Source organism: Hordeum vulgare, chromosome 1H (assembly GCF_904849725.1).
Source record: "Hordeum vulgare subsp. vulgare chromosome 1H, MorexV3_pseudomolecules_assembly, whole genome shotgun sequence".
NCBI classification, from domain to species: Eukaryota; Viridiplantae; Streptophyta; class Magnoliopsida; order Poales; family Poaceae; genus Hordeum; species Hordeum vulgare.
Window position 1 is genome coordinate 38,101,057 of NC_058518.1, and position 15,785 is coordinate 38,116,841.

Consider the following 15,785-nt stretch of genomic DNA (forward strand, 5'->3'; position numbering starts at 1 on the left):
TAGCCGATCTCTTCGAAGGGGAAGAAGAAAGTTTTAACCGCCCCTTCCCCAAGGAAGGTTATTCGGCATACAACCCCGTCGAATACGTAAGTATGCTAATGTTCAAATTTTCGGGCGTTCACGCCCTTTATCGTTTGATTTATAACCTCTACGCCTACCCTGCAACCTTGGAAGCAATGGCTTGAGACGGTGAAATGTCCCGCACCCCAGCCAGAGAATTATGCCCGTGACCACGATCCTCGGTTTCATGAAGACCAAGAGCTTTCGATCTCTTTTGGGGACGGGGTGTTTTACCAGGATGGGGTTGATGAACAAAGGGTGGCCCTTGTAGCCGACAACCCTGGTCCCCTTCCCTCTTTGGGGAGCAAAAGAAAAATGATGGCCCAATGAGGGGTTGCGCCTAGGGGTCGCGAGAGTGCTCGCTGGACTACTCCCCGGACAAGATCGGCTGCAGTTCTGTCGAAAGAAAACAGAATCCCTGAACAAAGGGTGGCAGGAGAAAACCAATCTGCTGCTCCACCGGCAAAAAGGTATACATACTGACCCATATTCATTACTAAGATGTTTGTCCTTCCATACTTTCATGATCCTTGACCGACCAATGTAGGAGACGTGCACAATCTTCCCCTCTCGAGGATGCTGTCGAGGTATTAGGTAGTCAACCAAATCCCGGCATGTCGATGGGCGCTGGAGCACCGAACTCGGGTCTAATCACTGAGTGTTCGTACGGAATGTCGGTAACGAACTCCGAATACGAGTGCCATGAATCATCGGCAGCGGAAGGAGGTTCTACGCCATCCAGTATTTTCCAAACAAGATTTAATGCTCTTAATTCGGCCTATGCGTACCTCAGAGCCGCGCGAGCCGGCCTTAAAGAAGTGACTAGACAAGTGTTTGCCCACCTACAAGTTATTTACTGACTTTATAGTATCCGAACAAAAAAGGCCGAACACAGTAGCCCCCGAGCTTTAATTTGGTCGGGACGGCCGAATTAATGGTCGAAATAAGTAATGTTTCGATTTGCACACTTTGAAGAAGGAAAACGGTACTTTATCAAAAGATCTCCATCAGAGCCAGACTGACTTAAAGTTCAGTAGGGTTGAGCTAGAGGATGTGAAGAAGTTTATGAGGGAAGCACATGGTAAGGGTGTTGATTTGAAGTATGCTCAATTTGTTTTGAAATATATATATATATATATATATATATATATATATATATATATATTAATTGCCAATTTTTTTGCTATAGCAGGTGAATCAATAGGCCAGATGCAGAAAGATTTGGATGCCTCTCGAGAAGCTCAACGGTACGCCGAGTCACATCTTGAAGCTGGCCAGCGCGTACTGAGGCGATGTCGTGAAGAAAACAACACACTCAAGGAAGAGAACAAAAAACAAACTGAAGAAGTTGAGAGTTTGAAAACTCAATTGGCGCAATCTCGAGAAGGGAACCACTAATTCAAAAGCGGCATATTCTATAAGAAAAGCTCTGACCTGGGAATGATTCAATCTTTATTGTGTTGGTCATGAAAATTTGTTCCTCCCTTGGATTAGGTCTTTTGACTGGGTGTCCTGAAGAGAAGGCCACTTCCTTTGGGGGTGATCTTTTGAAGGAGCTATCCATTGTGCATGAGCATGCGCAAAAGGCTATGCGGAGTATGGTTTGAGCTTTATGGACGAACCAAAACCCTCCACAAGGGATGGCCGATCTTGCCGAGCAATTTACCACAACCCGCAGTCGCTTTGAATTGTGAAAGACCTCGCTCTGCTGAGAAGGTGCTCGGGAGGCATGGGCTATAATGAAGACCTGCTTTACCTGCCTAGATCCCGAGCACATGGCTCGGGTTGGACCAGTGGGACCAGATGGGAAGGAGATTCCTATATATCTCGTGTACGACCAAGTGATGCCCGCCGCACGATTGTCATCGGAAGACCGCATGTTAGATGCTATAACAGATCAACTAGACCAATCACCAAGCGTGTAATCGCCTCTAATGACATTTGTGTGTTAAGGCACTTCCCTTCATATTTTAAATATTCTATCTTTAACCGGCCATCGGCTTCTACCTCCCCTGTTATAAACTGGGGATTGTTTCGTACTTTGTATCCTGCAAAGGTAGGAATCAAATTTCTGATGACTAGGCAATCCGAAAATTTCTGATAACTAGGCAATCCGATCATTTGGTACTAACAGACAAAAGTATACGGGTGAATTATATTATATCACGACTAAGCGTAAGAAACATCTCCCGAAAAAAATAGTTCCTTAATGGGTTCCTTTTTCCGGGGCTGGCTACATAGGTGTAGTTGATGAGGCTGTTTAGCTGCTCAACACTGTCAGCGGTTTGATGATGCCAAAATTTGCCGAATAGGTAGGTATCGTCCTAGCCGATCAAGTTGTTTGTCAAGAAGCGCTAGCTTTGGCTTTACCTGACCGAGGTACGTGTCCAGGTGAACTGGTCGTAACAATCACAACGGTGCTCCCTTTACCCTCTAGCCGAATACATCGGGAACGTAGAGAGTAAGCATAGGAACGAGGCAACCCAGCATTGCTAAAACCTTAAGTCCAATTGATGCATAAAGTGTCAAGAAACGATGTTTTTATTTCAAGATGTATATATGAACAAGTATAACAAATATATTAAATAACTTCTTTAGGAAGCCCCGAGGTGCTAGTTGAGCATTCCGTTTAACACGGGTAATTTGGGAAACAAATTCATAATCTCCAACCATCATGCCTATATTTTGTGCATCACCAAAATACACTACCACTCTCAATTTCGTGAAATCATGAACAATTTTCGTGAATCGACGAACATTTCTAGAATGCTGACAGCTTTGTGGAAATTTGTGGAACAATTTTTTAAATTCATAAACATTTTTTATTTCAAGAACATTGTTTTATTTAACAAACATTGTTTGAAATGCATCATAAGTTCCTGCATCCTCGAACATTTTATGAATGAATAAGCTATTTTATATGTTACAGACAGTTTTTGAATTTTTAGGATATCTATCCATTCACGAACATTTTTTGAATTGGGGAAATTTTGTTCAATTTAATTAAAAAATACATGAATATTCGAAATAAATCACGAACACTTTTGATTTAATCGAGGCTGATTAGCATGTTACATGTTAACTTGCCCTTGCCAATGCCACACATAACATCTGAAAATATTCTACTCATCTTATCAAAAGATACGTGCCCCATCCTCTGGCTAGCAGCAGCTCCACGCAGCACACAACAGAAGCAGATCAACAACATTCTCACATATCCGCGCCGCCGCCTTGCCGAACCCCGCTGGCCGCGTCGCCGTCGCCATCTCAGGCCCCGCCGTCCCAGGCCTCTGATACCATGTTGAATCAGGGAGAGAGAGAGAGAGAGTAGGGTACTTACAGACTCCTCTGCTTCCTCTAGTTCACTATGTGAGAACTGTTGGAAATATGAGCAATTTACCATAGGATTTTATTACAGGAAAAACTAGGAAAAACATAACCAATATAACAACAACGAAAGAAGGCAAGCTATATAGAGATGAGAAGACACAAGACATGCACACGTAGGATCCAGAAAAGAGCATATGTAAAACCGTTCTACAAAGATAAGGTATCATATGGAGTAATGAGTAGAAACGGAACATATCTAGCAGAGAAACTATATCAAAAATGTGTGATAGGAATTCAAAGAAGAAACACAAAAGAACGTACTGAGTTGCAGCAGCAGGAGCATTGGTGTTGGCGTTGTCGTTGGCCATAGTACCGAAGAGGTGGTCGACGTCGGGGAATAAGTCGTCGTTCGGGAAGAGATCGTCGGAGTCCGTGATGGAAGCCAGTAGTCGCGCTGAGCGCTCCCCAAAAACCTTATCGCCCTTCTCCCGTACAGGACTCGAAGAGACGGAGTTTCGGAGGCCTACTGTCCCGACGAACGGTGCACGCCGCAGGACGGGATGAGGAAGAACGTAGCAGCAGCACAGAGAGAAGAACCGGTGGCGAGTGGGAACTTCTGATGCATCGTATCTCTGGAGAGGAGCGGCCTCTCTTTTATAGGCGCAGGAGAAGGAGACGAGAGGCCAACGACGGGATGTGAAGCGAACAGACGCAGCCTCGAAACTGCAGCGTGAGCTTTCAATATCATATACTAGTCGTGCGTGGCAAAAATTTAGTTCGGCTCGGCTCATTCCCGCAACCCGCGGCGCGTCGTGACGAGGCGGGCGGCGGAGGAGGAGCGCGCGTGTATGTCTCTCTTATTCTCAAGCTCATACATGTGTGAAAACATCCTCCCTTATAAGGAGGTGCAACTCCCACTAAACTAGCGATGTGGGACTAAACATTTCCACCTCTTGCCTTGCACAAATGGGCTGCGTGGGCCTCTAGGATTTATTAGGAATTTCTGAAATTACATATTGGGTTGGCCCATATATACACAAAATTCCAGCAATCCCCCACCAGATCCCAGAGGCACACAAAATTTGCCTTTGGTTCCAAAACACTGTTTTATATACCGATACTACAGTGGAGACTGTTAAGTTGAACTTCCACCTAGAAATATATGCTACACTAGTAAGCAACTTGAACAGTGGACTAGGCCTTGAACTGCAAGTTTTCTGCGAATCTAGCTTCACACAGATCCTTGACCGATACTAGGCTGCCGTGGGACTTCCCCGCGGATGGAGCTTATGCGTCATACTCCGAGACCTTTCGTGAGTATACTAGAGAGCACCCTACTCTCATAGATTGCGACGTTTAACAATCTGACTCATATAGGTATGTTCTTCAAAAGATGTTCTGCAGGACAACATCTCTGCTTCAGTAAACAACTTAGAACATATTAAGATGTATATCAACCTGCCATGCAGTTCAGGAAAGTATTGCATCTTCATGGAGTGGTATCATTAATGATAAGGATACTTTCCTCTCAGTTGACCAACAGCTTGTCTTCCACATCTAATTCACGGGATCTCCGATCACAAAGAATAGGTTACTACTGTGAACAACTCAAATTGTGGGTCTCATACCCATCTGCCTCGATGCATTATCTATCACATTACGTGATAGACCCTTAGTAAAAGGATCTGCCAGATTTTTAGATGTTTGGATATAGTCCAATGCAATAACTCCAGAGTTTCTCATTTTCCTGACAGATTTTAACCTTCTCTGTATGTGTCTTGATGACTTCATGTTATCCTTAGAGCTGCTCACTTTCGTGATCACAGTTTGATTGTCGCAGTTCATAAGGATTCCAGGTACTGGTTTCTCAACGACCGGCAAGTCACTCAAGAGCCGACGAAGCCAATCTGCTTCGACCGAAGCTGTATCCAGTGCTGTGAGTTCTGCTTCCATTGTTGACCTTGTTAAGATCGTTTGCTTGCAAGACTTCCAAGAAACAGCGCCACCTCCAAGAGTGAATACATATCCGCTAGTGGCTTTTATCTCATCAGCATCAGAGATCCAGTTTGAATCACTATACCCTTCGAGCACCTTTGGGTTTCCAGTATCGTGAATTCCATAATTTGCAGTGCCTTTCAAATAACGCAAAACTCTCTCTAGAGCTTTCCAATGCACATCTCCTGGTTTTGAGACAAACCGACTCAGTTTGCTAACAACAAAAGAGATGTCAGGTCTTGTAGCACTAGCTAAGTACATAAGCGAGCCAATAATCTGAGAATATTTCAATTGATCTCTAGCAAGTCTTCGATTCTTTCGAAGCAGCACACTCGCATCATATGATGTGGGAGAGGACTTGCAGTCACTATACCCAAAGCGACTCAAGATCTTTTCCACATAATGAGATTGACGCAATGTAATCCCACCATCTTCGTCTCTCAACAACTTGATGTTCAGAATGACATCAGCCACTCCTAAATCCTTCATCTCAAAACATTGAGATAGGAAATCCTTGACCTCTTTAATAACATTCAGATTTGTTCCAAAAATCAGTATGTCATCAACATACAAGCAAAGGATAACTCCCTCGCCCCCACCATGGCGATAGTACACACATTTATCAGCTTCGTTTACTACAAAGCCTGTAGTAGTTAGAGTTCTTTCAAATTTCTCATGCCACTGCTTTGGTGCTTGCTTAAGTCCATATAGAGATTTCAGCAACTTGCATACTTTCCCTTCCTGACCATGTACTACAAACCCATCTGGTTGTTCCATGTAAATTTCCTCATCCAACTCTCCATTTAGGAAAGCAGTCTTAACATCCATTTGATGAACGAGAAGACCATGTGAGGCGGCTAGTGAAAGTAGTACTCGAATAGTGGTCAGTCGAGCCACGGGTGAGTAAGTATCAAAGAAGTCTTCACCTTCCTTCTGGGTATAACCCTTCGCCACGAGCCGTGCCTTGTACTTTTCGATAGTACCATCAGGCCTAAGCTTCTTCTTGAATACCCATTTGCATCCTATAGGTTTGCACCCATAAGGACGATCAGTGATCTCCCAAGTTTCATTTGCCAAGATGGAATCCATCTCACTACGGACTGCCTCCTTCCAGTAGTCAGCATCTTCAGACGCATAGGCCTCTAAAATAGAACTGGGAGTGTCATCTATGAGATACACAAGAAAATCATCACCAAAGGACTTTGCAGTCCTCTGTCTCTTGCTCCTGGTAGGAACTTCATTGTTCTCCTTCACAATATTTTCAAAGTGTTCCATCGAAATGATAGGTTCAGTAAATGTAACTAATTCATGGTTTGATGAATTAGGCATCTTCTGATTAGATGAGGTAGATATATCCTTCATGGGAAAGATATCTTCAAAGAAATTCGCATCATTCGACTCCATGATTGTACCGACACGCATGTCAGATACCTCAGATTTTACAACCAAGAATCTATATCCAATGCTATGAAAAGCATATCCCAGAAAAACACAATCCACAGTTTTTGGTCCTAGCTTGCGCTTCTTTGGGATTGGCACATTGACTTTTGCCAAACAACCCCAGGTTCGTAGATAAGAGAGTTTTAACCTTTTCTTTTCCCATTCCTCGAATGGAGTTATCTCTTTGTTCTTTGTGGGAACTCGATTTAGGACATGACATGCAGTCAATATCGCCTCCCCCCACCATGCCTTGGAGAGACCCGATGTTTCTAACATGGCGTTAAGGTTCTTTCTTTCGGCTATCCCATTTGATTGAGGTGAATAGGGAGGCGTCCTCTCATGGACTATACCATGTTCCGCACAAAAGGAATCAAACTCATTTGAGAAATACTCTCCACCACGATCGGACCTAAGCCTCTTGATCTTTCGATCAAGTTGGTTTTCTACTTCAGCTTTATAGATCTTGAAAAAGTTCAAAGCCTCATCCTTAGATTTCAAAAGATACACTCGGCAGTATCTAGTGGAGTCATCAATTAGTGTCATGAAATATTTCTTTCCACCTTTTGTCAAAATACCATTCATTTCACATAGATCTGAATGTATGAGTTCTAGTGGTGCAAGATTCCTCGTTTCGGCAGTCGTGTGAGACTTACGAGGTTGTTTGGCTTGCACACAAACTTGACACTTAGATCCCTTGACGGTGTTAAAGCTAGGGATTAAGTTCAATTTGACTAGTCGCGACAGCAACCAAAGTTAACATGACAAAGACGTGAATGCCACACATTTGATTCACTATTGTTGTAAACATGATTAACAACTTTATTGCAAACGTCTGCCAAGGATAAACGGAACAGGCCTCCTGACTCGTAGCCCTTACCAACAAAAGTTCCATACTTGGATATTACAAATTTATTAGACTCAAAGACAAGCTTGTAGCCATCTCTACACAAAAGAGATTCGCTAACAAGATTTTTATTGACGGAGGGGACATAATGCACGTTCTTCACCGCACGACTTTTCCCGAAGTAAACTTCAGATCGACCGTGCCAACACCACGAACAGAAGCACGTGAACCGTTGCCCATCGGGACGGTGGAAGTCCCTGCGGACTGATAAGATGAAAACATGAAAATATCACCGCATATATGCACATTAGCACCCGTGTCAATTAACCAATCAGGAAAATGACATACTGAAAGAATAGTGGGTAATATACCATACCCAACATCCTCCACGTCAGTGTCAGCAATAACGACATTAGCAGACTTGCCGCCTTTCCCATGTTGACGCTTGTCATAACGATTAGGGCAGTTAGGTGCCCAATGATCAGGATCTCCGCACACATGACAAACACCTTTCTTCTTGTCATTCTTCTTCTTGAAGTTGGTGTGCTGCACAACCTTGTTTTTCCCATCGAACTTTTCTTTACCATCGAACTTGCCCTTGTTCTTGAAATTGTGGGGCTGGAAGTTTTTCTTCTGTACCAGATTGGCACTAGAACCTCCCTCAATAGCTCGAGCACGTGTGTCTTTTGCTCTCGCCTTTTCTTCCACATCAAGAGTACCTATGAGATCCGGAACGGAAAACTCCTGTCTCTTATGCTTTAGTAAGGTAGCAAAGTTCCTCCATGAAGGAGGAAGTTTAGTTATGATGCCTCCGGCAACAAATTTGTCCGGTAGCATCCAATTGAAGTGCTCAAGTTCTCTTGCAAATGACTGTATTTCGTGAGCTTGCTCAACCACGGAGCGCTCTTCAGTCATCCTGTAATCATAGAATTGTTCCATGATGTACAGCTCAGTGCCAGCATCCGAGACCCCAAACTTGGTCTCGAGTGCATCCCACATATCTTTTCCATTATCAATTGACGCATAAGCATCAACTATGTTCTCACCAAGAACGCTCAAGAGAGCAGCCTTAAACAAGGTATCCATTTTCTGAAAAGCTAGCTCATGTTGAGCATCATGATCTCCTTCAGGTTTGCCAAGAGTGGCGTCATAGCAGCTCATGGTTTGAAACCATAGAACAGCTCTCACGCGCCACCTCTTGTAGTGAACACCCTCAAACATAGGAGGCCTCATGGAGGCAGCAAAACCACTCGGGGTAAATTGCCTATAATAAGGTTTTTGGATTGTTGGAAATATGAGCAATTTACCATAGGATTTTATTATAGGAAAAACTAGGAAAAACATAACCAATATAACAACAACGAAAGAAGGCAAGCTATATAGAGATGAGAAGACACAAGACATGCGCACGTAGGATCCAGAAAAGAGCATATGTAAAACCGTTCTACAAAGATAAGGTATCATATGGAGTAATGAGTAGAAACGGAACATATCTAGCAGAGAAACTATAGCAAAAAGGTGTGATAGGAATTCAAAGAAGAAACACAAAAGAACGTACTGAGTTGCAGCAGCAGGAGCATTGGTGTTGGTGTTGTCGTTGACCATAGTACCGAAGAGGTGGTCGACGTCGGGGAAGAAGTCGTCGTTCGGGAAGAGATCGTCGGAGTCCGTGATGGAAGCCAGTAGTCGCGCTGAGCGCTCCCCAAAAACCTTATCGCCCTTCTCCCGTACAGGACTCGAAGAGACGGAGTTTCGAAGGCCTACTGTCCCGACGAACGGTGCACGCCGCAGGACGGGATGAGGAAGAACGTAGCAGCAGCACAGAGAGAAGAACCGGTGGCGAGTGGGAACTTCTGATGCGTCGTATCTCTGGAAAGGAGCGGCCTCTCTTTTATAGGCGCAGGAGAAGGAGACGAGAGGCCAGCGACGGGATGTGAAGCGAACAGACGCAGCCTCAAAACTGCATCGTGAGCTTTCAATATCATATACCAGTCGTGCGTGGCAAAAATTTAGTTCGGCTCGGCTCGGAGGAGGAGGAGCGCGCGTGTATGTCTCTCTTGTTCTCAAGCTCACACATGTGTGAAAACATCCTCCCTTATAAGGAGGTCCAACTCCCACTAAACTAGCGACGTGGGACTAAACATTTCCACCTCTTGCCTTGCACAAATGGGTTGCGTGGGCCTCTAGGATTTATTAGTAATTTCTGAAATTACATATTGGGCTGGCCCATATATACACAAAATTCCAGCAAGAACACCTTGTGTGTCTGGCATGTTAACTTGCCCTTGCCAATGCCACACATAACATTCGAAAATATTCTACTCATCTTATCAAAAGATACATGCCCCATCCTCTGGCTAGCAGCAGCTCCACGCAGCACACAACAGAAGCAGATCAACAGCAAGCACCAGCCACACTCCTCCAGCAAAACAGCAGTCTCCACTTCCCTTTCAATCAGCAGCTACAGTCTTCTCTTCTCCCCTTCTCCTCTGCCACAGCAATGCAGCAGCCCATAACAGCAAGCAGCAGTAGTCAGCAGAGCACGCAGCACCTCCTCTTCCTGCAGCTACCTTCCTTGCTCTTCCTACTCTCTCCTCCTTTCATCCTTGAGAGGCAGCAGCCGCTCCAGATGCAGCTACCTTTCTTCCTCCTCCCGAAACGAAGCAGAATAGAGGGGGAGAAGAGGTCCGGGCAGCAAGAACCAGCCCCAGCCGCCGCCCCGCCGCCCGCGCAGCCTCTCCGCGCGAGAGACTCTTCCAGATCCGCGCCGCCGCCTTGCCGGACCCCGCTGGCCGCGTCGCCGTCGCCGTCGCCATCTCAGGCCCCGCCGTCCCAGGCCTCTGATACCATGTTGAATCAGGGAGAGAGAGAGAGAGTAGGGTACCTACAGACTCCTCTGCTTCCTCTAGTTCACTATGTGAGAACACCTTGTGTCTCTGGCGGCTTACACTACAGGGAGGACTGGGAGCTCCTCCTTTTAGGTCGTCACAAGGGCTGGGCCTTGTGGGCTTAAGTGAGATGGGCCAGACAGCCCATACCGGTTCAACACAAAAAAGAACACATGCGATACAAATTTGTATGCAATGAGTTGGATTCTACGTCAAGTGCAAACTCGAGATGCACATAGCAGAGAAGAGAAATACAAAATTCACCGATTGGATGGCTACATTGCTCCCTCTAGCAAACATAAGAAAGAGCAACATCAAAGCATGTCTGCATGAGGACAATGGGCCCGCTGCTAACACATGTCTTTCCAGATTAAGATCGTACCTCATAACATAAACATCTGTACCAAGAAAACGTATCGAGAATATTTAATATTGGTATCTTGCTCAGGAACTAAATTTTTAATTGAGGTTCCTGAAGTCCTTTAGGGTGATATGGCAGCATCTTGTTCAGGAACTCTTACAGTATTCTGGTGTATAATGACACATGCAACTAGCTATAAACATGAAGATCTCAAAACAGCAACCGAAGAATAAAAGAGAAAAGCCCCTGGGGTACTAACAACCCTTGCACATTCATACGGGGAACAGAGGATTCAAACCTTAAGCTTGGGAATGACGCGCAAATCAGTGAAGATGTCCATAGGATGCACACCCAGCAGTCACACACATCGGGCCAAAACACCCTGGTGACACCCAAAACCCAGCTCAATATTGATGAGCGCACGAACTCATGTCTACATCGTTGAGAGTGAGCTCTAAACCATGCCAATGTGTATCTGCCGAGTCTGGTGCATCAACTGACTCCTTCGAAAAATCGGTACTTTACAGGGAGTAAATTTATTTGTTCCTGATATTTCCCTTTACTTGAAAAGAGACTTATCAACAACGAAGTAGTTGAAGCTTCAAGTGAGATGCTCTTGCCATCAACTTTAGACATATAATTTCCAGCTTTGACAATCTCACCTTTTTCCAATAATATTCTGATGATATCATTTATAAGACGAGAGTCCGGAGCACAACCAGTCTTCTCCATTGATGAGAACATACTTTCAGCTTCTTCCACTGATCCTTCTTTTATTAGATTTTTTATCATTACGTGATAGGTAGAAGCATTAGGTACCAATCCACTGGCCGATATTGCAGCAAACAAATCATTAGCTTCTTCTCTTCTCCGAACCCTGAACATTGCACTGATCATGGTATTGAGTATTGTAACATCCAACTTGACATTCATTGCTCCTAATTTCTGGAACAGGGTGATCGCTTCGTCATCACAACTATTCCTGCAAAGTCCTCCAAGGATTATCCTGTATGTGGAAATGCTCACTGTTATTCCAGTTTTGATCATTTCATGGAACATCTCCTTTGCAGCAACTGTTCTCCCAGCATGAAATAATCCATTCAGTATGGTGCTATAGATAATAGCTGTAGGTTCAACTCTCTTATGCGACATTTCTCTGAATAGAATCAACCCATCATCAATCCTTCCACTTTTACAATAGCCATTAACAAGTGTACCATATGTAACAACATTAGGCTCAATGCCAGCTGATACCATGGCATCAAGTACTCTCAAAGCTTTCTCCATCTCGCCAACTAAGCAATATCCGTCAATCAGCGAATTAAACATAATGACGTTAGGCCTCTCACCAAAGTGTATAACCAAATCGAAGACATCTTGTGCATCTGTAACCCTTCCTTCTTTGCATAGATTATTTATTATTGAACTGAAGAACACCATGTTAGGACGAGGAATACCTTTGTTTGTCATTTCAGAAACCAACTCCTTCGCTTTCCCCAAATCACCATGTGTACAGAAACCCTGAATTAGGGAGTGATAAACAACTGTGTTCGGTTGTACTCCTTTACCAATCATCTGACAGAATTTATCCATGGCATCAGCCATCCTACCTGTTCTACAAAATGCAGCTATTACATTTCCATAGGTGAATACATCCGGACTCACTCCCTGTTCTTGCATTTCAGTAAATATGAGCATAGCTTCGTCCACCATTCCACGTTTAGCATATGCGGCAATTAATATGGTGAAAACCTGGCAGTCGGCTAGAATGCCATTGTCTGCCATTGAATGATAGAGATTAACCATGTCAGCAAAACATCCTTTGCTACCAAACCCGTGAAGCAGAATACGATACGTAATGATATTTGGCTTTTGGCCCTTTGCAGCCATGGAATAAAAAATTTCTGCAGCCTCTTTGGTTCTTCCGTGCTTGCAAAGGGAGGCCATGAACGAGTTCAAAGTGACAGTATCTGGTGTAAGACCCTGGCTTGTCATTTCTCTGAACATTTGAGTCGCCTTTTTCCACTGGCCCAAAGTGGAATATCCATGGATCATTGCAGTATATGTCACATTATTCGGTTGAACACCGTTATCAACCATCTGCCGAAGGAACACCTTTGCCTTGTCCATAGCTCTGGCCTTGCACAGCGCATCAAGAATCAAGCTATATGTCACCACATCAGGCACAACACCTTGCGGCATCATTTCATGGAATAGATTGCAGGCCTTGCTTACTTTGCCTTCCTTAAGGAAGCCGTGGATGACCATGGTATATGTGACCACATTAGGGGAGCAGACACCTCCTTTTGCCATCATCCGGAGCAGGTCGAGCGCTCGCTGGCTCCTGCTATCTTGGCACAAGCTCCTTAGAACTATGTTGTATGAGAATTCATTAGGGACATAGCAGAGGTCAGACATCCGATGAAGCAGCACGCTGACAGCCTCGTCCACCTGTTTTGCGCCGCAGAGGCACTTGAGGAAGGTGCTGGCGAAGTTCTGGTTTGTCTTGAGGCCAGTCCTGAGGATGCGGCCAAAGAAAGCGAGGCCAAGTTCCGGACGACGCGCGAGGCAGCAGCAGTTCATGAGGATGCTGTAGGTGACGACGGTGGGCGGCGCCACCCGCATGCCGGCTTCTTCTCGGCAGATACGGTTGAAGAGGCAGAGCGCGAGGGCTGGGCCGTCTCCGCAGGCAGAGGAATCAGGCGCACGGGCGAGGGCGGCAAGGAAGCCGTCCAGGTAGCGCTCAGGCACCGGAGTTGCCTGCCCTAGCAATTCGTCGAACAGGTGGTGTGCGTCTTGCCGGCTGAGAGTCCCGGCACGTACCCGCTCTGTGGCAGCGGCAAAGGCGGCCTGGGGAGACCAGGAGCGTGAGGGCGGCGAGGTGAGGGTGGAGGTGGAGGTGGAGGAGGAGCGGCGGCAGACGAAGGACGTCGGGGAGGTGGAGGAGCGGCGGCGCAGGCCGAGGCCGATGCGGCACATCGGCGTGGAGGTCATCGCCAAGCCAACGGGCGTGTCGTTTTTTTTTCCGAGTCAATGAGATAGTGAAAGTAACTAATGTAGTATCACTAGCAAAAGGATCCATGCGTTGCAACGGAAGAAAGAAATATCACACGCTCTTAATTTATAAAAAATGATCCATAATCTGAGAATTTATAGTTACGACACAAACAAAGATGGCCTTATCCTAAAAAATGCAGTTCAAAATTTCACAGGTCTTCTATTTTAACACGGCTTGCATGTAGATTTAATACGTACAAAAAATTCAGTTAAGTGACCTTCAATTTCATCTTCAATCATGATTTCGTTGACGTGTTCATCCCCAACCCGAATGAGTACCGGTATGAAAGAAAGATGAATAATGACTTATTTATTAAGATTGCACCCTAGATAGTATTTTTATTAAACGTTTAACAGATAAAATAATATCATATTTAAATTCTACATATTTTTCTAATCAAATTCCATATATAATATGTTAAATTTGGAGTTACGGTTTAAAAGATATGAGTATTTTAAAAACATTTAATATATGCTACGAGTTTAATATCATAAACAGCAAGGGCTTTTTTGTAAAATCACCTCAATGGGTTTTTCGACGGAAGCGATAGCCTCTTTATTACCCCCTCCGTCCCAAAATAACTGTCTCAAGCTTAATACAAATTTGTATTAGAGCTAGTACAAAGTTGAGACACTTATTTTAGAACGGAGGGAGTATTAGGTAAAGATATACTCTCTCCGATCCTATATACTCTGCGTATAACTTTTTATGTTTTTTCCGAATGCTCTGCGCGACCCCCTTTGAGTAGAGCCACTTTCCCAGCATGCCCATGCCTTCCGCTTCGCTAGCAATTAATCCTCTTAATTGCCGCAGCCTCCTAAGTCTTTTAAAACGTTTCATTAGAAGACTACATACGGATGTATATAGACATACTTTAGAATATAAATTCATTCATTTTGCTTCGTATGTAGTCATTTAATGAAATCTCTAAAAAAACTTATATTTAGGAACGGAGGGAGTAGTTTGTATGCAAAGACATAAGTGGAGGAGAGAGAGATTACCTGGGACATGCAGGGAGGGATACGAGGAGACTAATACTCTAATCTCCGCAAAAGCAGGGGCAAACTTGTCCAGAAAATTTCGAACAAGAGCATGAGCAGAACACCAGCCTTCGTCTTCGTACGAAGTGGCGAGCTTGGAGTGAGCTGTGGTTCTTGGGTGGGTCCCATTTGCCTGTCATGCAATTTGCATGTTTCCTCTCAAGGCAAACGTCTGAATCATGGAAGTCAATTTTTGATACGCATGGACATTATAAATTAATGATGATTAGAGCATCTCAATGACTACTCAGGGTGGATACAATCTGAGTCGGTCCGGCCTCAGTCCGAGCCGTCGTTTGGACCGGTCATCGGCGGTCCGGACCGAGCAGCGTCACGGTCATGTTTTCAGGAACCGGACCGGCAGTGACGAAGCCCGAGCCAGACTGAGCGGACGGGCCGGTGGCCACTGCAGAGCATGCCGCCGGACCATGGCGACGCATGGAGGGCGTTGGAGGAAGCGCGGCTCGCCGCGGAGGTGTCTGGCGGCTTCGAGAGCACCAGAGGGAGCTTAGGGATCGAGGAGGGAGGCTGGGGCATGACGGCGACGAAGAGTTTGGCACGACGGCCGGTGTACAGAGATGACAGGAACAATGACGGATGCGGTGGTGTAGGGTGTCCCGCTTTGATTCCAGCCCGCCAAATGATAGATCCAAGCATGGAGCATTCATTAGACATGCTTGCCGACGTTAGGGAGGCCGGTGGCCGTGGATGTTGTGCAGTGGTGGGCGTGGGTGCGTGCGTTGGTGCTGGGCACTACTTTTGCATGTGC

General features: G+C 45.1%; 1 protein-coding gene and 1 pseudogene across 1 annotated transcript; one reads left to right on the forward strand and one right to left on the reverse strand.

Annotated features, from left to right (window-relative positions):
- Positions 1-220: 220 nt before the first annotated feature.
- LOC123396267 lies at positions 221-882 on the forward strand (annotated as a pseudogene).
- A 10,076-nt stretch (positions 883-10,958) lies between these two features.
- On the reverse strand, positions 10,959-13,955 carry LOC123406182 (protein Rf1, mitochondrial-like). The gene has a single exon (XM_045099658.1). The coding sequence runs from the start codon at positions 13,910-13,912 to the stop codon at positions 11,411-11,413; it is 2,502 nt and encodes an 833-aa protein (XP_044955593.1). The 5' UTR covers positions 13,913-13,955; the 3' UTR covers positions 10,959-11,410.
- Positions 13,956-15,785: the final 1,830 nt, after the last annotated feature.